This window comes from Mustela nivalis (genome assembly GCF_964662115.1).
Source record: "Mustela nivalis genome assembly, chromosome: 6".
Classification (NCBI taxonomy): domain Eukaryota; kingdom Metazoa; phylum Chordata; class Mammalia; order Carnivora; family Mustelidae; genus Mustela; species Mustela nivalis.
In genome coordinates this window covers 76,363,964-76,386,550 of record NC_139025.1, presented here as the reverse complement: position 1 = coordinate 76,386,550, position 22,587 = coordinate 76,363,964, and the positions used below count along the sequence as shown (strand labels likewise).

The following is a 22,587-nucleotide window of genomic DNA, read 5'->3' as shown; positions in this document are numbered from 1 at the left end:
CTCGCTGAGCAGAGAGCCTGATGTGGGGCTCGATCCCAGGACCCTGAGACCATGACCCGAGCTGAAGGCAGAAGCTTAACCCACTGAGCCACCCAGGCGCCCCTAGATATCCTTTTTTAACCAGAAAAGTTGTATTGTGTGTTGTGGCTCTGACTATACCTTGTTAAAGACTATGCTAAGGCTGCCTTTCCAGCTGAGGACATATCATTTTATCTCATTCTTTTTCATCTGTTTATCAGCTGCCTATTGACGAACATTTAGGTTGTTTGGGTACTTTTGCCATCACAATGTTGCCATGACCGTTCTTGTCCAGGATATCCTTATGCTGAAAGGAAAACTGCACGCCCAAATGGCATTGCTTAGATCAAGTCACCAAACCAAGAACTTAGTACCTAAACTAACAGCAGTTTCAACAATCACCCCCACTCCCGGACTCCCAACCTCCAAGGAATGTAACCTTTAGCTTGTCAACATGTAATTTCCTGGTCAATACTAGGAAATTTACTGACAGACCCCTGCTGCTCCCCTTAAGAGGGCAACCTTGCCGGGAGGCCTGCGTGGCTCAGCTGGTTAAGTAGCTGCCTCCAGCTCAGGTCATGATCCCAGCGTCCTAAATAAATAAAATCTTTAAAAAAAAAAAAAAAAAAAAAAAAAAGAGGGCAACCTTGCCTAAACAATGCATTCCTTGCTAAAAAATTCCTGTCTTCTTTTTTTAATGCTCTTTCTCTGCCTTTAAAACCCTTTCTTCTATTTAACTCAGCAGAGTTCCCTTCTACTTGCTAGATGGGGTGCTTCCAATTCATGAATCATTTTAATAAAGCCAATTAAATCTTCATTCTACCAGAGCCTACAGAGGAACACTGACAGAAGCCACTGAGAGGTTAAAATTCTTACCAGAATCACTTCTTCTGAATCTGTCTATAGTACCCCATCAGGAGAGGAAAATAAAAATGCCATGTTGGGCCTTTCTTTCCAAATCCAAAACCATTGTTTGTTGATCCTTTTTTGCCCAAGGATGCGCATTGTCTTCTAGCTTGTCTTGTTTTGCCTAAACCGGTTTGGCTTTCTGCCTGACTGGGACAAGCAGATTGTTCCTTCTTTCTTTGGTCTGTTTGGGAGTGGCTCTGGATTTTGGGAAGGTAATGCCCTTTGCACCCTCTTTGAGGACCTATCTTACACCCAAGGGATTATGCAATACTGCCACAAGAATTTAAAAATTAGAAGTATGTGGGACACCTGGGGGGCTCAGTTGGTTAAGTGCCTGCCTTTGGCTCGGATCATGATCCCAGGGTCCTGGGATTGAGCCCCACATCTCGCTGGGCTCCTTGCTGGGCAGGGAACCTGCTTCTCCCTGTCCCACTCCCCCTGCTGGTGTTCCCTCCCTCACTCTCTATCAAAAAATAACTAAAATTTAAAAAAAAATTTTTAAAGTATGTATCCAAAAGGAAAGAAACAAATTGAGAATAATGTAGTTGCACAGGTGGACCAATCTATGATGTCATTTCAGTTATAAGCCAATTCTTGGAGGAATTGAGAGCAATGATCCTAATGTTACAGATTTTTCATAAAACCTAAATTAGCTCTAGAGGCAAGTCAAAATTCATTTATTCCTTTACCAATCCCCAAACTTTCCTTATTTATCTCAAACGACTTATAAATTATTGACCTTAGGAAACCCAAGTCCTTTTTAGAAGAACTTGTATTCTTTCTCTTGTTGGGTCCCCCCAAAATTGGGTACCCCAATAATGGGTCCATGATTAAAGGAGCCAGACTGATACAAAGCGAAGGTCAAGCAAAGCTTTATTTCACGCCAAGCATCAGGAATCATACCCACCATCAAACAGACCAGTCGTGGCTGCCCATGCAGAGAGGATGACCCCTCCCTGCTTTCCAGACTAACTTTTATAGAGCAAAGGCCAAGTGGTTGGGCCTGGCCACACACAGGTGGCCAATGAAATTGTAACACACACAGGAAACCCCACAGTGATGCTAGGCGACCAATTGAATTACAATTTACCCTAGTAGACATTTGATTTAGCCTATCACACCTTGGTTAGCATTGGCGCCAAAAGGCTCCCAAAGGGCAGGGGCCCATGCTCCTTGGTAGCTAGGAGACAGTATGCGCCCCCACTGATTGAATACCTCCTCCTGGCCTGACCCACCCTTGTACTTGGACTTTGTTACGTGGGACTGGTTTATTAAAAAAAAAAAAAAAAGTAACCCCATTGTTATTGCTCCAATGTCCACCTACATAGTAAATGGTAGTTTAAATGTCTGAATGGCCCTCTAGATTCTGAGCTCTAAATGTACAGAAGTGTGCTCAGTTTTCTCACCTATAAATTGGGACAATATTTTTCTTTCACTATAAATTAAGTGTAACTACATGTGAAGCCCCTAAAATCAACTTTAGCAATGTCCGTTTTTATATCTTCCCATCAGAACAAGATACAAGAGAAAACTGTGTTAGTCATAATTCTGCAGAATACAGGAAAATATTTAAACCTGAGAATTTCACATGCATAATAATGTTGGAAATATTAACCTAAGATTATCCCCCAACGTATTCCCTTATTGATCCCAGGATATTGAGTTGTTCCAGGAAAGGGAGGACACAAAAGTATCTTCTAAACAGATAATTTGTTGTTGTGGCTATGATGAAGTTCTAGAACATAGGTGAGGTTCGGTGGGGTGAGGTCCAGAGCCGATGACCAAGAAAGAATTTTTGAGACATTTTTGGTGCAAAATGGTGGTTTATTAAAGCATGGGGACAGGACCTGTGGGCAGGAAGAACTGCTTCCCTGTGTTGTGAGGGATGGCATGTTCTGTACCTTTCGGTTGGGGGAAGGTAAGGGAAAAGGAGGTTTCAATAGAACTTTCATATGCTAAAGAGGACCTAAGATACCTGAGGTCTTGCTGGTGTCAAGTTGTTTTTCCCTTTTAGCAACCCATTGACAATAAGATAGTTGGGGCATTCTTAAAGAATGTCACATTTGTCCCACCCAGGAGTGGGGGTGAGGGGGAGATTGCAAGGTTTCAGCCTTTTGCTTTGTCCTCAGCTAGCCTTCTGCTCCCTCATCAGTTAGACCCATGTAACATAAAATTCACCCTTTTAACCCTTTTTAAATTATACAGTTTGGGGACACCTGGGTGGCTCTGCCTTTGGCTCAGGTCATGGTCTCGGGGTCCCCACTGAGCAGAGAGCCCGGGATTGGGCTCTCTGCTCAGTGGGGAGCCTGCTTCCTCCTCTCTCTCTCTGCCTGTCTCTCTGACTACTTGTGATCTGTCAAATAAATAAATTTTTAAAAATCTTTAAAAAAATGTACAGTTTTGTGGTACTATTTACATTTGCAGTGCTGTACAACTATCAACACTCTCTAGTTCCAGAAATTTTGCATCACCCCAAAAAAGAAACCCTGTCCCCCTTGAGCAGGCACTGCCCCTTCTTTGCCCCCCCCCCCGCCAGACCTTGGCAGTCTATTAATCTTCTCTGTCTATCGGTTACACATACTTAATCTCATCCCAGAAAATTGATTTAAAATCCAGTGCTCTTTGAAATTTTCAAGACACAAGCTTTTAAGAGAGAAAAGTTTTTAGGAGGTCTTCAATTTAGCTTCCAAAGATAGGAGCCACTTTGATATTCTGGGGATACATTTTTTCCTTTCTTTCTTTCTTTCTTTCTTTTTTTTTTTTTTTTCAAGAAAGAGAGAGGTAGAGAGGGGCAGACAGGGAGAGAGACTCTTAAGAGGCTCCATGCCCAGCACAGAGCCCAACACAGAGCTCAATCTCAGCAACCCTGAGATCATGACCTAAGCCCAAATCAAGAATCAAATGCTTAACCAACTAAGCCACCCAGGCACCCTAACAGCAAATACACATTTTATTCCAAGAAGGACAGCTACAAAAAGAATGCAACCCACCTTTTCTTCTAGTCATAGGTCAGAGGTCAACCTGAAGGCCTGTAGAAGACTGGGGGAATTTAAGCTGTCAGTGAGAACCACAAGACACCCAGAGAGGGAAAACAGCTCTCACTGGACCCGGCTAGTAGGTTGATATCAGGTCCTTAACTAACTTTACCTGATAGATAGCAAAACTCCAGTGATGTTTTTTTTTTTTTTAAAGATTTTATTTATTTATTTGACAGAGAGAAATCACAAGTAGATGGAGAGGCAGGCAGAGAGAGAGAGAGAGAGAGGGAAGCAGGCTCCCTGCTGAGCAGAGAGCCTGATGCGGGACTCGATCCCAGGACCCTGAGATCATGACCTGAGCCGAAGGCAGCGGCTTAACCCACTGAGCCACCCAGGCGCCCCTCCAGTGATGGTTTTTAAGCAACAGAACGGCATGTCTAGAAATCTGCTCAGGGAAACCAAATCCCATACAGAAGAATTCACAGCCACCACATTTGCCTAAAATCAGAAGAAGTTGACTTTGGTTATATTTCACAGCACTGGGAATGTTTGCTTCAGCTCAATGCCATTGAATTCCATGCTTTAGCTCTAATTAGCTGTGGGGTCTTGGGTCACTCAGTCAGCATTCTGGGGAAGATAATCTTTCTCTGTAACTTGGAAACAATAAAACCCATCTCTTACCCTGAGGATAAAACAAGAGCGTATTGAGGACCAACCTGGCACAGTGTTACTGGTTGGAGTGACTAACATTTAGAACTACAGTTCTCAGCCAAGGGTGGCTTTTGCCCCCATGCCCCTAGCCCTTGGGACATTGGGCAATATCTGATCATCTTTCATGATCTCCCATTTTTGGTTGTCACAATCCTGGGTTTAGGCGAAAAAAACCTTTAAAATATAAACTATTAAAAGGACTCTTGTGCCCAAACTCTAGCACAACCTCTTTAAGTCTTTAAGGGCAAACATGAGTCTTAGAAATCTTCTCCACAAATATTAGTAAGACTTTTGCCATCCTGGTGTCCTTGTAACATGGCAACAACCTGTTCCTAAATCATAGAAATTAAGGTGGGTAAGCAATGGCTGTAAATGAAGAGAACACTTAGGGTTTCGGGAAACCCAGATCCCTTGGTGCCTCTCAGCTCTCTGAAAAACCCCATTTTTTGTTTTGTTTTGTTTTGTTTTTTCATTCCTTCACCCACCACAGTACATCGAAGATGACTCAAATTATGAATAGATATTGGTAGGGAGACTTATATAAAGTCACAAAAACAGTCTACCAGCTACATCTGACTTGGCAGGTCCATAATCCTGAAAAGGCTGTTTTTCCCAGAGCCCTCAGACCTCCGGCTGGACCTTTTGAGCACCTGCATCTGGGACCTCATTTAGCTGCCATTTCATGTAGGTTAGCCATATGTTTTTGCTACTATACGTGTTTTCAAGATGAGCTAAAGCTTCCCCTGCTGCCAGGCTGATGCCCTCACAATGGCAAAGGAACTGTTAAAAAGTATGTGTCCTCCCTGGGGTATACCTTTCATGATCTCCCATGATTGAGGTATCCACTTCACTGGACATATATGCCTTAACAAACGCATATGATATGTCTTAACAAAAACCTTGCAAACCTCTTAAAATTTCATCACTATACAACCTTCTGCTTATCCTTTGTCATCTCATGCTGATATGGCCAGCTCCTGTAGGTCTCTAATGTCTTATACTCAAACCTAGCACCAGCAGGTTAAAGAAGCCTTTCCCAGGTTCCAGTTCAGAGAAGCTAACTTGGTCACAAGTTAGAGCCTGGTGACTGGATGTTCTGAAAAAGATGGCCCTCAAGCCCCACTGGAAAGGGGATCTTACCAAATGCTCCTGTCCTCTGACACTTTTGCAAAACTAGAAGCTGTTGAGCCAAGGGCACTTAGTTTTTCCTTTGTCCTTGAACTGTGAAATTACCTACTTTGGTTAACCAAAGTAAAGCCATTTTGGTCTAGGCTGACCCTTAACTTAAAAATCAGCAGGTTATTAAAAAAAGTTGTAAGATCTGATTCATGGAGGATCACCAGACAGTAAAAGCCACCAAGGCTGGACATTCTTAAAATTGTTCCCTGTTGGTAATTGCACAACCTTGGGACAATGGAAAAACTACGGTCCCAATGTAAATGATAAATCCCCAAAGTTAAAGCGTAAGGCCCTCCCTATACAGTTAACTAATTTTAAAAGCATATAAAATTGGGGCACCTGGGTGGCTCAGTCACTAAGCATCTGCCTTCAGCTCAGGTCATGATCCCAGGGTCTTGGGATCAAGCCCTGCATCGCATCATCGGGTTCCTTGCTCCTTGGGGAGCCTGTTTCTCCCTTTCCCACTCCCCTTGCTTGTGTCCCTGCTCTTGGTGTCTCTCTGTCAAATAAATAAATAAAATTTTAAAAAGATATATAAAACCTTTGGGTTTTATAGAAGCAAAGGGGGATGCTCTACCCCCTCTGGGAGAAGAGGCTGCTACTTTGTGAAGTAGCTCCTTTCTTACTTCTCTACTTGATAAATCTTTGATCCTTCTTCTAAATGGATTTTTCTTGAATTCTTTCTCAAGCAAAGCCAAGAACAGTCATGGTGAGGAACCCAAGACCCTTCCTCCCATTTTGGCTGTCTTTTCTCCCATGACCCACATGTTGTCACTGCTAAGAACAAGTTCCCATACAACGTGTCCCTCTCCATTACTGTATTGATCTTCCCACTCAAGAGATGACCCCGACAGGCCATGGTGTCTCTTCTGGGGAGGTGATTCCACCCCGTTGACATGTTGACCAAGGGTGCACTAAGCCTGAGCACTCAGGGGTACCATTCTTTATATAGCTCTGAGGGTGACAGCCATTTGTTTCTATAAAATGTGTCCTCCAAATAGTCTCCATGGGTTGGGGTGGGCCTTCCCACAACTGTTATGAAGCTTTTTCTGCATCTCACCCATCCTCTTCCCAATGCCATCAAATTCTCACGTCATAAACCCAGGTTAGCAATTTATTGTCAACTTCTGTCAAGGTAAGATCTCCCTTCAAGACCACTGACTTACTTTTTTACTTGAAATGTATCTTCCCAGTGGAAAAGTTCTAGGTCTGGAAGCAGGCACTATTTTATACACAAGGGATAGAGACAAAACAGCAAATTCTCTCAAAATTCTTCCATTCTTTGGGAGGCAGGAGTGGATAATAAATAAACGCAGACATTAGTAAGATAATATTGGATAGTGATGAGCGTTACAGAGAAAACAAGCCGGGTGAGGTGATGGTGAGTGGCCCCTAGGGGTATTTTCAGCTGGGGAGTCAGGGAAAGTGTTCCTGATGTGGTGACATTTGAGCTGAGTTCTCACCAAAGATGTAAGCACTGCCTACAGGTGCAGCAAAGACCAGAGACAACGGTCAGTACAACTGGAGCAGAGTGACGGGGAAAGTGGCAGGAGCTAGACTCTGTGGGGGAGCAAGGTTACATCTTGGACCGACTGTGCCTGACACCCCCAGGACAGTGAGCTGGAAGGCCTCTTCCAGCTTCACCATTCTTAAGTCCTAAATTAAGATTTAGAAAGCTCTCTATGCCAAATGTGATTCCATAATTTGACAATCTAGGTTGTGTGACAACTCATTTTGAGTTCTTTCATTCTGATCCAAGCTCTTAATCACTATCAGAAAGACAGCTTCTGACTTTCTATGGCCACAACTTTTCATTCCCTCTTTTTCCCCCCACTACAGTCTTATATAGCCCAAGTCTGTTCAAGGACTATTTCTGCATGAACATTAACACAATTTACTGGTAAATAGCTAAATGGACATTTAGCATATAAATGGAGCCAAAAGGTCGGAAAGGAAAATTCTTTCTTCATCATCTTTTATAGACGCTGTGCCTACCCCAGTCCAGTGCCGAGAAGGAAAGAGAAAGGCTAATTTTCCCTATTGATGCTTCTGTTGTTTCAAACTACTCCCTCTGCTGTGATCCCCCAGGCAACAAATGAAGCATTGTGAAGTCTTTAATGGTTCTCTCAATGGGCAATTATACATTTTTTAAGATAAAAAATCTTGTCCATAGTGCAGCTGATTACATTCATTTATGAAAATGACTAAAAATAGCGAGTCGAAATTTCTTCTGTCTGGTTCTGTTGAGGGAATCATCAGAGCAATAATCGAAAGCACAGTAGACCTGGCATCAGGAGTTGAAGCCAGCTCTGATCCCAGCAAGTGATATGACCTTGAGTACACGATGTCACCTCTCTATGCCTCTGTGTTCTTACTTGTATGAAAGAGAGAGGAACACCACACAATACACTTGGTCTCAGAGTTGATGGGGCTGGCATGTGACAGGAAGAGGCACCTCCAGTTTTTTCCCGGGGGTGGCAAGTGGGTGCGGGATATACATGTTTGTTTTACGATTCATCTTTAAATGGTGCACATTTGCTCTATTTGTGAGATGTATGTTTCACAGTACATTTCTAAAGCCGTCAGTAAATATCTATAGATACACTCGACAAAGTAGACACGGTATGCGTTTTCCGCTGGATCTCCTAGCAAACAGACTAAGCCTAGGTGGAAGGCAAAACAGTCTTTCCCCTTCCATCAAAACTTGTTCTTTTTAAATAGAGTTTAACTCAAAGAATGATCAGTGAAAATTTCCAATGAAACAAAAGGGCATATCGTGTTTCCTATGGCCTCCTCCCACCCTGGTCCTCCATCCCCGCCCCACCCTCAAGGCTTTTTAGGTTTCTTTCCATAAATACTCTGGAAAGTCAAAAACAGAGAACCTTGGGGCGCCTGGGTGGCTCAGTGGGTTAAGCCGCTGCCTTCGGCTCAGGTCATGATCTCAGGGTCCTGGGATCGAGTCCCGCATCGGGTTCTCTGCTCAGCAGGGAGCCTGCTTCCCTCTCTCTCTCTGCCTGCCTCTCTGTCTACTGTGATCTCTCTGTCAAATAAATAAATAAAATCTAAAAAAAAAAAAAAAACAGAGAATCTTGAAAGCAACAAGAGAGAAGCATATAGAAATATTTGTGTGCACAGTACTTTTTTCTTTTTTTTTTTTTTCGTAAATGAGAGGCCATTACACATGCTGCTCAGTACTTTGCCTTTTTTTTTTTTTTCATTTATCTTGGCGATATTTCAGTGTCATTCTTACAGATTTAAATGTATTCTTTTTTTTTTTTTTTAAGATTTTATTTATTTATTTGACAGACAGAGATCACAAGTAGGCAGAGAGGCAGACAGAGAGAGAGGTGGAAGCAGGCTTCCTGCGGAGCAGGGAGCCCGATGCGGGGCTCGATCCCAGGACCCTGAGATCATGACCCGAGCCGAAGGCAGCAGCCCAAACCACTGAGCCACCCAGGCGCCCCTTAAATGTATTCTTTTTCACTGAATCCCAAGCTACGGATATGCTGCCCTTCATTCCATAAGACCCTCTGATAAATATGGAGTTTGTTTTTGCTCTCGTCCACATTTCTGCAATGACTGTCTTTGTACTTCTCTCTCCTCACGTGTATTTGGATATATCTGAAGACTAAATCCCAAAGTGCAATTGATGGATCAGAAGGTAGACCCACTTACATTTAGTAGTTATTGCCAAAATGCCTTCCAGCGAGATAGTATGCCTTCACTTGATCAGCAGGATGAGAGAGTGGCTTTCCAGCTGCTCCCATGATAGTCTGTTAGTCTTTTTATTAACAAATCGAAGAGGTGGGAAATAACATTTCATCATTTGAATGTATTTCTTTAACTGTAAGTGAAAATGATGCATCCTTTTGCTTTTCTCTGAAGTTCCTGTTTGGTCCCATTGTCCATTTTTCTTCTGGTTTCTTGTTCCTTATTGGTTTGTAAGAGCTCTTTAGATACTAGCCTTTCACAGTTATTTTTCAAGGTCTACGGTTCTCATTTGTTACTGGCTTGTAGGATTTCACCTTTTGCAAAAATTTTAAATTATTAGTCAAATTTATACATTCTTCCTATATAGTATGGGGGTTGTTTCTTTCTTGGAAAAGTCTTTCCTACTCTAATGCCAGTATGAATTTTTCCCCCAGGTTTTCTTCCAGTGTTTTATCTAAGTTTATTTTTCATCTTTAACTCTTTTATCAATATTGCTTAATGGACTTATTTAGTGTAAGGAGCGAAGTAAGAATTCAACATTTTGTTTTCCCCCGATGTCTAACCTGCTATCTCAAATCCACTTCTTTTTTTTTAATTTTATTTTTTATTTTATTTATTTGACAGATCACAAGTAGGCAGAGAGGCAGGTAGAGAGAGAGGGGGAAGCAGGGTCCCTGCTGAGCAGAGAACCCGATGTGGGGCTCGATCCCAGGATCCTGGGATCATGACCTGGGCCAAAGGCAGAGGCTATAACCCACTGAGCCACCCAGGCGCCCCTCAAATCCATTTCTTAATGAGTTTTCTGCATAGTTTTGAAATGTCACATTATTGGGGTCTAAAAATTACTGAATCTATAAGTTGAAAACCATTGAACCATTGGGTGGTAAATTTATGAATTAATTCAGTCATTCCTGGCATATTTAAGGAACGATCTAACACAATAGCATAAATAGCATGTGCTTACTATGTGCTAGTTCCTGCTCTGAGTGCGTTGCATGTACTTGCTCATTTAATACACACAACCATGGTATAAGGTAGGTGCTGTTAGCTTCATTTACCGATAAAAACACGGAAGCACAGAGAGGTCACGTAACTGCCATCCGATCACACTGCTTGTGAGTGGCAAAGCCACGATTTGAACATAGGCAGGTTGACCTCAGAATCCATGCTTCTGTCCACACTCTCTATTACCTCCACTGGGTGGAAGATAACTGTTGTGTGTGCTTTCCAGATTGTTCTAAGAACTTCTCATAAAATGATTTCACTTACTCTTCACAACAATCCTCAGATGTAAGCACTATTCCTATCTTCATTTTGAGATGAGCAAACTGAGGCAAAGCACAGCTGGAAGATAGAAAGAAAAAGGGGAGTGGTGAGATGAGTCCAGAGAAGGAGGAACTTTGTTCTGTGTCTTTAGAGCAGCAAGGAATCACAACAGTGTGTGAATCAGGGCTCACCTGCTCAGGTTTGGTTTTTGTGAAGTTCCCTGGGAGCAGCATGGAGAGTGGAGAGGGGGACGGGCTGCAAGAATGGGTGTGGGGAGACCAGACCCCAGGCTCAGACCATGCTGCAGGGTCCACCTACCACAGACGGCCATCCAGTGTTTAGTAGGCTGTACCCACAAGGCACGAGAATGACTACCATCTGGGGCAGAATTTGTGTACTGGGGACAGAACTCAAGACAGGTGCTTATAGTATTTACACTTTTCAAAGGAAACCAAAGCGCCTGGAGGTTAAGTACCTTGCCTGTGCTCGCCCAGCTAGTGAGTGCTAACTCCCAGTCACAAACCCTTCCCTCTTTACTCAACCCCCAAGCAGATTGAGTCCTTCAGATGCTGGAGGGCTGACTCATGACAGCCTTGAAAATTGGATTTAGCAATTCCTTTACCATCTCTCTTCTCAGAGCTAGAGAGAAATCAAGGAGATTTGATGAATGATATTAGTAGATGAGCTTCTATTATCATATATCACTAGGTCTTTTAAGAGTTTCTTTTTCAGTTGAGGTTAACTTTTCTTCAGACTTAGGCATGTTCTGCTGAGGTTACTTTGTGAATCCTTGTAACTGCTTTCGTCCGGGTGAAGGTCAAGTTTGGGGCCTACTGTATTCTGTGGTGCTATTAACCACTCTCTCTCCCTGCAGATCCGAGTGATGGTGGACCTCTGCAACAGCACCAAGGGCATATGCCTCACAGGTAGGCCGGCCTGGCACTGAGCGAGAGGGGTTCACACTGCACACACGTGGGCTCACCAAAGGACCAGGGCAGAATGAACACCTAGGAACACTAAGAGTTATAAAAACACATATTGGTTTACTTTTACCAGATTTTTTTTTAAAGATTTTATTTATTTATTTGACAAAGAGAGAGAGATCACAAGTAGCCAGAGAGGCAGGCAGAGGGGGAGGGAGGCTCCCTGCTGAGCACAGAGCCTGATGCGGGACTCGATCCCAGGACCCTGAGATCATGACCCAAGCCAAAGGCAGAGGCTCAACACACTGAGCCACCCAGACACCCCTTACCAGATGTTTTTAATGAGCTCAGTATCAATTGAAATATAATTATGAAAAATAATATTTCTGGTATTACCATAGAAATATAGCCATGAAAAATAACTAGGTCTTGGATAATTAGAAACGTGTGATACCTTGAAATGGGGCCATAGATGTTTTCCTTATTCACATGACATTTTAAAAGAGAAAAAAAAGGGGTATTTGCTTATCAGAAGTAATTGTTTCCTTATACATATGGCATGAACAGGAAGTTCTAGAAGCAAACTGCTAATTAGTCAAGAAAACATTATGAAGAGTGCTCTGTGTGTGGTGTCTACTGTTTGCTAGGTGAGATGGGGGGTTATGTCACAGCTCCCCTCCACTCAGGAAATCAAGGACAAATAAACAGGAGGGAGGGAATCAACAAGGAGGCACACCAAGCCAAGGGACACAGCAGGGTTAGTGGGTTGGGCGGGGGGGGGGGGGGGGAGGATGTGTTGTTGATAGACAATGTACACCTGAACCTAAGGTGTCCTGCCTCCTGCCTAAGGTGGTGGGGGGTGCCTGCCTCCTGTCTTCTGCCTGAGGGAAGTACCTGATTCCTGCCTGAGGGGAGCTGGGTGCTTGATTCCTGCTTGAGATGAAGTGCTTGCCTCCTGCCTTCAGAAGCTTGTGGCAAGGAAGAACACAGACCCCAGACAGGTCACCTAATTCAGTTTACCCTAGACCAAGTAAGGCTCTGGCCAGGCCCAAGGATGGACCTACGGAGCCTGATATCAGACACAGCCTATTTCCATCCTCTCCCCCATTCTGAGGAAATGATTTTTGCATTAAAACTCTACTATGGAGGGGCGCCTGGGTGGCTCAGTGGGTTAAAGCCTCTGCTTTCGGCTTAGGTCATGATCCCAGGGTCCTGGGAACTAGCCCCACATCGGGTTCTCTGCTCAGCGGGGAGCCTGCTTCCTCCTCTCTCTGCCTGCCTCTCTGCCTACTTGTGATCTCTGTCAAATAAATAAAATCTTTAAAAAAAAAAGTCTACTATGGAGTAAAAGCACAGCTCTTGTGAACTTTAACACATAACCAGAAGACTTTGAAGCCTGATGAAGCTTCTGTTGATCCTTCTCCGTGTCTGCCCTCAGGCCCTGGGGGTGTCCCACTGACAGGGCACACTGGCGGAGGTTGAGAAACCCTGCAGGCTGCGTCCAGCCGTGAGAAACCCCGTCCTGTGTGCCAGCGTTCTCCCCGCGACCGCCCATGACCTGCCCTGCACTGGGAGCTCAGTGCAAGTTTGGTGAACGACTAAACCGATGGTTTATGGAAGTGATTAAATTGGGGGCAGTGGGCTGGTGAGAAAGACATTTCCCTTTGCCTCTTGTTTGCTTAGTTTAGTTTTAGTGAGAAAAGCTATAATCCTGTGGCTTCTTGGGAAATGCTAATTGAATTACTCAAGACACATTTCGACCCTCAGAGAAAATTAAATCTCTTCGGAACAGCTTGGTCCTTCATTCTGAAACTCTTGTGTCTTACGCACCTTTCTTACATCTTCGAAAGTCCTTTTCAGAGTTCCTCATGTGACAGTAATGAGCACTAGAAAAACCCTCAGATGGATGGAATTACAGGCACAAAAATCCTGTTGAGAGGCACAGGAAAAGCCTCCTCCTTTTTGATATTTATTATAGAAGTGCTAGAAGGAGAGCCTTGCTGTTCAGTGAATGCTGGTGGAGCTGTTGAGACCACTTAGGGAAGATTAGGGGTGGGGGAGTGGGGATTGCATCTGTGCTGGAAATGGGTTGAGGAAGCTCTTCTTTGGTACCTCAAAATCTTTTCAAAAGCCAGCACCTTCTCGTTTCATGCCAGCTTGAAACTGAGCCCCCTTTTCATACAGAAGGCTCTTCAATTAAAACTTAGGCGTGAAACTTACAAGTTGCCAAGCGAGGTTGTATCTCAGGACAGATCACGCTGTCTGGACAGGGGGCAGAAAGGTGACAGGATCCAGGACTGCATTGGCAGCTACAGGGGCAAGGGCAGAGAGTCTTGGTCCAGAGCTCCAAGAAGATCCTGGCAGGAGTGGCTGCCAGAGTGGACCCCGGGCTTGGGGCCTGAAGCCTGAGAACAAGATCCAGCTTTACATGGGACTCAGCTTTGAAAAAGTAGGCACTGTGACTTGAGGCTAGTCTAGCTGGGACCGCGAAACCCCATTCCGGTTCCCTTTTCTGGAGGTAGCTGTCCGTGGTCTGGGGACAAGGACGGATGTATGCAGCCGGTAACCGTCAGGCAAATAGTGAGGTCAGTTCAGGAGCTAGAGCAGGTAAGGGTTTTGCTAATGCACATTTTGTGCTTTTGAGTACAAACGGCATGCTTTTCTGGATGCATCCCATCCCAAAGCCCAGATTTCCTGGGACCCCAGAAACATATTTTCTGGAATAGCAAGTGTCTTGAAGAAGGCAGGTTCTGGGTTCTTCACTTCCAGTGGACTCAGAGCATAGGCTTTTTTGGAAAGTCTCACAACTATGACATTACTGACCTGCTTATCTGGGCAGGGGCGCTTCAAATCCACATTGCCCATTCTCCTTATGGCCAAGGGGCTCCAACCCCATGATGGCACTCCGTATGGATCCTTACCCTGTACCCCGGCAGACATGGAGAAGGGATCCCAGCTGCCTCGAAGCATGGCCTCATGTCATTCTTTTCTGGCCTTCCAGAAATCTGTACTGACGGATGAGAACTGGCACTTGAAATAAAACCTATTGGCCATCCCTACTCTAAATCTTGAATGTTGCCGTGCCATGGTCCAAAGTTGAAATGCACCAAACAGATGGGATTGGACCAAAGCCGCAGTTTAGCGGGGACATAGGAGGAAAGACGCCTTTCCAAGTTAGGTGGCCTGGGACTGGCCCCACGGTTGGTGGCAGGGGCAGCCGCAAAGGGTGTACCGTCGCACACAGGCTGGGTCCTGAGGCCTCCGAGCTGTGGCCAGCGCAACACTGGTAAACTGATAGGCTGTTCTCAGAAACAGCTGGAGTTTGCTCATGCTCTCGCTCAGCTGGCCTCACTGAGCCACTAGCCTATTGTTCTAGTTGGTAAGTTCCAGTTCCACATGCGAGAACTAGGGCCCTCTCAGGCCGTCCATGAAGGACAGCCAAGTACTCCTGGCTCCCAGGGGAAAGGGGAGCCACACTCCCTTTGGCTAGAGCTCCCGTCTGGCCCTGAAGCCTTGGCTGGCTGAATCCCAAGCCCTGGGGAGTCCCTGCTGGGAACAGAAGAAGAAGAGAATCTGGGCCATAGGCCCCACAGGCGCCAGGCCTGGCTTTATCAGGCTTAGCGGCTGAACCGGACCTCCCTTTCTGACATGTTTCTATTTGGATTTTTATTTGGGGGCTTCTTTGTGTTCCACTATTGGTGAGACTTCGGGAAATGTGGTCATTCCTTCCTCATAACTGTCGTGCCCGTGTTTCCTGTCTACATTGAAATCCTTCTAGCAGCAGAGCTTATCCGAGGCGGTGGGGTGGGGGGAGTCAAGATGTTACCAGTTATTGTAAGGACAGAGGGATGTATTTGTCAAGGTAGGTTAGGACAGGCTCTGGTAGTGATTAAACCATAAAATCTCAGTGGCATAACCAAGCAAAGTCTTTTTTTTTCTCCATGAAGTCCGGACACTCCAAGTTGGTTCTGGGGACTCCGGGATCCCAGTATTGCCATCTTGTGGTTCTGTCATGTCAATGCCAGTCACCACCACTCCTCTCTGATCTCTCTCAGCAGAGGGGCATTGTTTTGCCTTGCATGACAATCCACAGACCTCCGATTTACATAACTGGGGCCACTGTGGGTCAGTCTTAGATTTCAAGGAGAAAAAAACTCTAAGCGGCTCAGCTCCTCCAGCATCCGCCCACTTCTCACCCATTCTGGTTAGGAATGTGGGTTGGGGCAGACAGAGCCTGCTGCGGCAATGAAAATTCAAGGCCCCTTCTTCAAAAAGCAGGAAAAGGGCTTCCTCCTTTCTTTAATGGTTTTACTCTCTACCTGCTATGGTGAGGCTTTTTATTTGCTATTTAGTGCCATACTCCTCAAGGGGAGGGATGCTCACAGAATGGGTACAGGCCCTCACAAGCACAGGAGACCCCACTCTGTGACGAAGGCGTGTAGGACACATGTCGGGCTCAGGCCCCCACCCGTGTGGAAGGTGGCAGCAGTCTCTAACCGGGTGGGGAATGGGGCAGATGCATCAGAATCTCGGGAGGCAGCAGAAAACTTGTCCTGCGGAAGCCAGGAGGCAGTGGGAAACAGGGAGACAGTGGGAGGCAGGATCACATGTGAACCAAGTCTCCAAGTCCCAGAGACATTCTCCACTGTCCCATCGCTCCAGCCCCGCATACAGTGCTAGCATGAACTATGAACTTGGCTGTCCACGTGTATCCCCAGGTTTTCTGTTATTCAAGACGAGAAGAGTCAAGAGTTGAGAAAACATCCTGATAAACAGTTTTCTCAAGACCCAGTTGGCACATACTATTTGACATTTGACATTAGTATAATGACACATATTTGGGGCTTCTTCCAGGTGTAAGCAGCCTTTGGGCAGCTCTGTAGGCATCCCGAGTGGGCGTCAGGATACAGGTTCACCATCACTATAGCCCTCTGCTTCTGGGCTCTTTGGAAGTGTTTGTCTCCTTTCTCTTCTGAAATTCTCTTCTCCTTTAGGTTCAGGGCTCAGAACCTCCTGGATTCCCTCCTGTACCTTCGGTTCAGTCTCTCTTTCCTGATGCCTCTTCTATCACCCATCTCCCTCCAGATGTGGTATATGTCGCCCCCACTCTCCATCCCACAATTTAGCTCAACATTTTACTCTTGCTCTCAGACTAAGAGCTCTCAGGCTTTCTAGAGTCAGGGACCCCTTTAGGACTCTGTGGACAGTGACTGGTTCTTTTTCCAGAGACGTTTCGCATCTGGTCGGGGTTCCCCATGACCACCTGCTTCCCAGTCACCTGTGGTGCCTGGTGAAAAAGCACTTTCCTGGGCCCCACTCTAAATGTAAACTGAATTAGATTCTCCAGCTGGGGTCTAGGTAGCTGCATTTTAACAAGCATTCTAGATGCTTCTATGGACTCAGATGACTGAGAACTATAACCATAGGTGTCAATGATCCTCAGGTCAATGTCAGGAAATCCTAATCTAAACATTTCTCCATAGCAACATTCTTGGCCATGACCAAAGTGTCCTAAATATACAGCTCTAGCCAGGACTTCTCTCCAGTACTCCTGCTGCATAGAAATGGTTATTGGACTATCTTGAGAACTCTTGAAACCTATATAGACAACTGATTCCTGCTTGGTGACCTTTTATCCAATCTACACATCTGAATTTGGTTCCATCTGTAGTCGGGAATGATGACTGATTTCTTCTGCCATGCGTCAGCTCTTCCCATCACCTCCTTACGTGTGTACAAGCATGTGCCATCTGAGGGTAAAAATCATGTCGCCACAGGCTATAGTGGCCCTAGAAAATGTGGTCCCATTTTCACCAAATCATTTTTGCCCAAAATGGGACTGCATGTATAGAAAGAATACATCCAAACACTTCTTCCCATCCAAGTACTAACCAGGCCCGACCCTGCTTAGCTTCCGAGATCAGACGAGATCGGGCGCGATCAGGGTGGTATGGCCGTAGACCAAACACTTCTTCCAAGAGTCGCCATTCTCTTTCCATCCATATCCTCAGTTCCCCATCATCTGAGAGTCCTCCTCTCTTGCCCCTACCCAGTCAGACATAGAGCCCTGCTCATTCCTTCTGCTGAAATACCTCTTGAATTTCTAGCTTTCTCTACAACTCTACAGTTACCAACCAGTTTGTCCACAACCTTGCCCCTCATTTTAACTACAAAGGTCTTCTGGATGTTTTCTCCCCGCCCCACCTCTCTTTCTCTCTCTCTTCTTTTTCCCCAGTTGTATACAACTTCCATCTACAGAGAGGATTTCAAAAACACACAGATTTCATGGTATCCTCCCCCAATTAAGACCTACTGTAGTTCCCCACTGCCTTGCAGACACCACCTACACCTCTCCTTTTGGTGTTCCAATGCCCCACACCCACCCGGCCAAGTAGACTCAGCCTCATCTCTACACACACCAGGTTGGCCAGTCTTCCTCCTTTCACTCTCTCTGAATCATGCAACTTTCCACCCCCGTGTCTTTGTTCCTGCTGGTCCCCGACCTGAGCTGCACAGCCCTCACCCCCGTGGCCGTGTCAGGCTCATTGTTTCTTCAGCACCATAGCTCAAACCTCACACACTCTGGAAACCTTCTCAGACTGCCATGTGCCACACTGCCACAATAGTCCTTGGAGGGACTGCTTTTCTGTAACTCCCTCCCTCGTGTTTCATTGTGGTTTCCAGCTAGATTGTAAACACCAGAGACACAGGGACCAAGATTTCTGCTGCCTAGTAGACTTCAGTGCTAGACACAGGAAGTGCTTAGTAAATGGCTTAGTAAATGGTTTTATGAAAAGTCATAGGCTTGGATTTGTAGAACGACCTTTCTACTCCAATATGGGTAATCATCATATATGTTCTGGAAAAACAGAAGGACCTCAGCCGCTCATGTTATAAGCCCATTGGCTTGTCCGAGTGCTTAAATAAAATAGTTGACAATGAGACTCTCTTATTTGTGGAAGCAAAATTGTTTTGTTGGATTATGTGTAAATGGTTCATCTGAACCCCTTAGATCCTCAGGTAATTACACACTAAGCAAGATGTTTGTTACCTGATCTGGGCCCTCAATTGTTCCCAGGCTATTTCGTGCAACAGAATAGAGACCTGAGAACCAGTTCTGCTCTCAGTTGCCCTAGGTGGCCTGGAGGAAACGCGCTGGCTGGATGAGAGCTCTTTCTCAGGACAGCCAGATCTCAGCCCTGCAATGACAGCACCACCATTTCCCGATGCTTACCTGGGCCCGGGCTGCACTAGCGCCCTCCTGCGTTCTTACCAAGCCTCATTTAATGAAGCTGACTGCTTGAGAGATGACTGACATACGAATCTATGGTGAAGCCCACTCAGAAATTATTCTTAGTCCATTGAAACCTAAGCAAAAGTTGGTTTGACTGGCAAATTGTTGAATTGCTTTCAAGGATCTTTTGAGTGAATATGCTGAGTTCTTAATAAAAGGCGTGGAGTAGTTGCTTAGGGCCAGTAGATGGTTAATAATTATTAGGAGGGGATGGTGCCCTTTGATTTGGGGTTTGTGGTGCTGGCTTCACTTTCTACCAGCCATGCTTTATCATCTAAATTTGTATTTTTGTTGTAGGACCCCCTGGCCCACCAGGTAAGAGCCCATGGATTTTCCCACTTCCTGGGGAATGGGGGGGGGGGGACTCGTTCCCCAGATGGCTCAGAAGGGATGGAGGCGGGAAAGGGGGAAGAACATGAGTGTGTCCCCCTCCTTGTCTCTACCCAAATCACGAGCTCGTCTGTCCCCTCCCACTCAAGAAGCTGCCATTACTATTCCTTCCCTGTCACTGCAAGGGGGAGTGGGGGGAAGGGAAGGTGGCAAAGGAGGGGAAGTGGGAGAAGCTCTGGGAAAGGCACTGATGCCCATCCAGTTTCACTGGCTAAAGCTGATCATATTGAGCTCAGTGACAATTTTTTTAAGATGGCCTTGTTTCCTGTGTTTCGACGCAGGACCTCCAGGAGTCGATGGGCTTCCAGGACACAACGGATCAGAAGGACAGCCTGGTCCCCAGGGCCCAAAAGGAGAAAAAGGAGCAACTGGAAAACGAGGAAAACTGGGTATTTTGGCAACTTTTCTAGTTAATCCCCTATTGCTTGTCTCAATTACCGCTTTTCGGACGGGCCCAAGAGGAACATAGTGGGGAGATGGTCCCTCTTTGCCTGTGGGACTGGTTTGACTCTCGTCAGGAAGCCGTTGTGGGCTGAGTTGCCACAGGCGTGATTTTGAGTGCAGGCCTGCAAAGGTTTACATCTATCTGGAGAGTGGCCTCCCTGGGAACTGATTCCGCTCTTCTGCTCACTCTGAGGCAGACGAGGCAGACGGAGGGATGGAAGGGGCCGGAGCAGGCAGCCCTGGGGAGGAATGCTGCAGGGGCTCGGGGACAGCCTCTGTGTGTGCTGACACACAAGTTCTTCTGAGGCTCAGGTCCTGCCCCGCCCTCTCGCTGCCTCCTCCTGCCCAGCAAATCCTGGTGTCTGACGGAGCATCAGCTGATTGATGCTGGCCGCAGGTGTTCTCAGCTAGAGGAGTAGCTAGAACTGTTTGAGTAGCCCCCCTCGGGCTGGTACTTGGATCACGTGGTCCCGGCAGCCAGAGTCTCCTATCCTGGCATCGTCCGATGATGACACTGGTGTGGCTGACATCCCCGGAGGGTTTCCGCTGCTCTGCACTGAGGGGCAGCATGGCCGCAACCTGAGCTTAAGCCCTGGAAACATCGGTGTCAGACATGTCCAGGGAGCCATGAGAAGCAGGGGCTGGTGCAAGGCCCAGCAGGCTGCTGTGGGCCAGGGTAGGCACGTTCTGAGGAGCTCTGAGCTCCAATGCTGGGCCGTCTGTGGACAAGGCCAGGAAGATGCCCCGATGCGAGCTGGCCCATGACATGGTGGGGGCCCCACTGCCAGGGGTAGGGACGCCCCAGGAGGCTACCGGGGCAGGCCTGGCCCTGAGCCACAGCAGTCAGGACCGACTCTACCAAACCCTCTTGTTTATTTTCAGCCTCTTAGCTCTGCCATGCCAACTCACCTAGGCAGGCCCGGGGCTAGAATAACTACTAGACCACTCTTCCAGATGACACGGTACCCTCTTCTAGCACCTCTGCTCTTCTAAGCACTTTAACTGAGAACCAGTAGAAAGGGAGAAAATTGTTAAATGGCTCTGCCGTTCGGTCAAGCCGACGCGCTCCTGTTCCCGGGGGCTGCCTCTGAGAATGGGCCCACATGGTCCCAGTCAGCTCAGTCCCCAGAAGGCTGGCCATTCCAGCGTTAATTACAAACCAGTAATGGACCCTTACATGGTGGATAATAATTGTAATTATAAATGAGCATCGGCGGTGAATAATGATGGCCATCAGTGTGTAGACGTTTGGTTTATTCCAGAAAGGCCCCAGAAAGGTAGTCCAGTCCTGAGGATCCAGCAATGAGTATTTTGAGGGCCAACTCGGGGGGAAGAAAACCTCCATGGTTCACTGGGTGTGGAGCAGACAGGAATGGGGTGACTTTCAAAAAGCTTACAGACCCTTGGCTTTGAAGAGGGGTGTTTGCTTGCCACCCACGACCCAGTGAAGCCCAGACAGATCAAGCTCATTCATCTCTATAATGGTGGGTGCTATTCTAGATGTTGCAGATCTAGAAGTGAAAAGGCTGACAAAATCCCTACCTTTGTGAAACCCCCATTCCGTTCTGGGCAGATGGACCATAAACAAGCTACATACGTAGGAAAGGATGAGCTGTTCCACGGTGCTAAGTGCGACAGGGGAAGCAGTGTCAAGAGAGGGAAGGACAAGTGTGTGTATGCAGCGGGAGTGGGGGGTGGGCTGACCGTGGATTGGGAGGCCAAGTAAGGCCCCCTTGGGCCTTTGAGCCAACACCTGGAGATGGGGAGAGAGGGAGCCACAGGCTATAGGGGGACAGGGGGTTTCCAGCACAGTATGTGAGGGCGGTGTCCCCACAGGGTCTGAGGAGCAGCAGGGCAGCCAGGGCAGCTGGACAGAGGGGATGCAAAACGCGAACCTGGTGAGGATGAGGCCAGAGAGATAGTGGCCAAGTCAGCTTGGCCCTGGTATCGTAAGAACTGTGGTTGGTACTCGGAGGAAACTGGAGAACTGCCTTGCCTCACCAGGAAAAAGAAGGAGGCAGCGGTGGGGCAGTAAGAGGGGGCCCAGGACCACTCATCAGGGCAGGGGACCAAATCCCATGGGACCTCCAGCAAAGACGCAAATGCTCCTTTGCAGCGGGCTTCCAGCACCGGAGGCCTCTGGGAGTCAGCAGCATTAGAAGGAGAAGCCTTGGCTAAGGTTGAGTAGAGAACCTGAGTCACAAAGGGCCCAGGCAGTTGTCCTTGCCCCAGGCCAGGGGAAAGGGAGCTGAACACCATCCTCCATGTACAAACACAGAGACTGTCTGACGAGCCCCGCTCTATGGAGAGGTTGTTAAAGCACAGCTCCGCCATCGGCCAGCTGCGGCTCTGACCTAGACCCTGAACTCCAGCACGTGGGTCTGGTCACCCTGTCAAAGGCCTGAATCTGTTCTTTCCTTCCTCTGCTTCCTTCCCTCGTCCCATGATGGGTTCACATCCTACCTGACACTCAGTGTTCTTGCAGGGAGGGGAGACTAGAGCTGGTCAGAGGGTCTGGGCTTTGTTCAGAGAGCACTGAGAAGCCCCTGAGGGGTTGCAAGTAGGAGAAAGTGACAAGGTCAGGTCTGCTTTTCTAAAATGACACTGGGGATGCTGCCTGGAGGGCACACAAAGGGAGCAAGGACAGAAGGAGGGAGACATTCTGAACTTAGATGCAGGTCAAAGGGATGGCAGGCTGGGGAATGGAGAGACCGGTGGAGTTGAGTGATATTCTGGGGAGAAATCAGCAGTACCTGGTGGTGGG

At 46.8% G+C, this 22,587-nt stretch overlaps 1 protein-coding gene across 2 annotated transcripts in view; it reads left to right on the top strand.

Moving 5' to 3' along the window:
* The window catches only part of GLDN (gliomedin), a 63,696-nt gene that overhangs the window by 21,668 nt on the left and 19,441 nt on the right, over positions 1–22,587 (top strand). Inside the window, exons 2-4 of one of the 2 annotated variants that reach the window (XM_082734787.1) lie at positions 11,647–11,698; positions 19,287–19,304; positions 19,661–19,768. In XM_082734787.1, coding sequence (XP_082590913.1) covers positions 11,647–11,698; positions 19,287–19,304; positions 19,661–19,768 — 178 coding nt within the window. The remainder of the gene's footprint in view (positions 1–11,646; positions 11,699–19,286; positions 19,305–19,660; positions 19,769–22,587) is intronic. The other variant, XM_082734788.1, reaches the window with a different exon arrangement.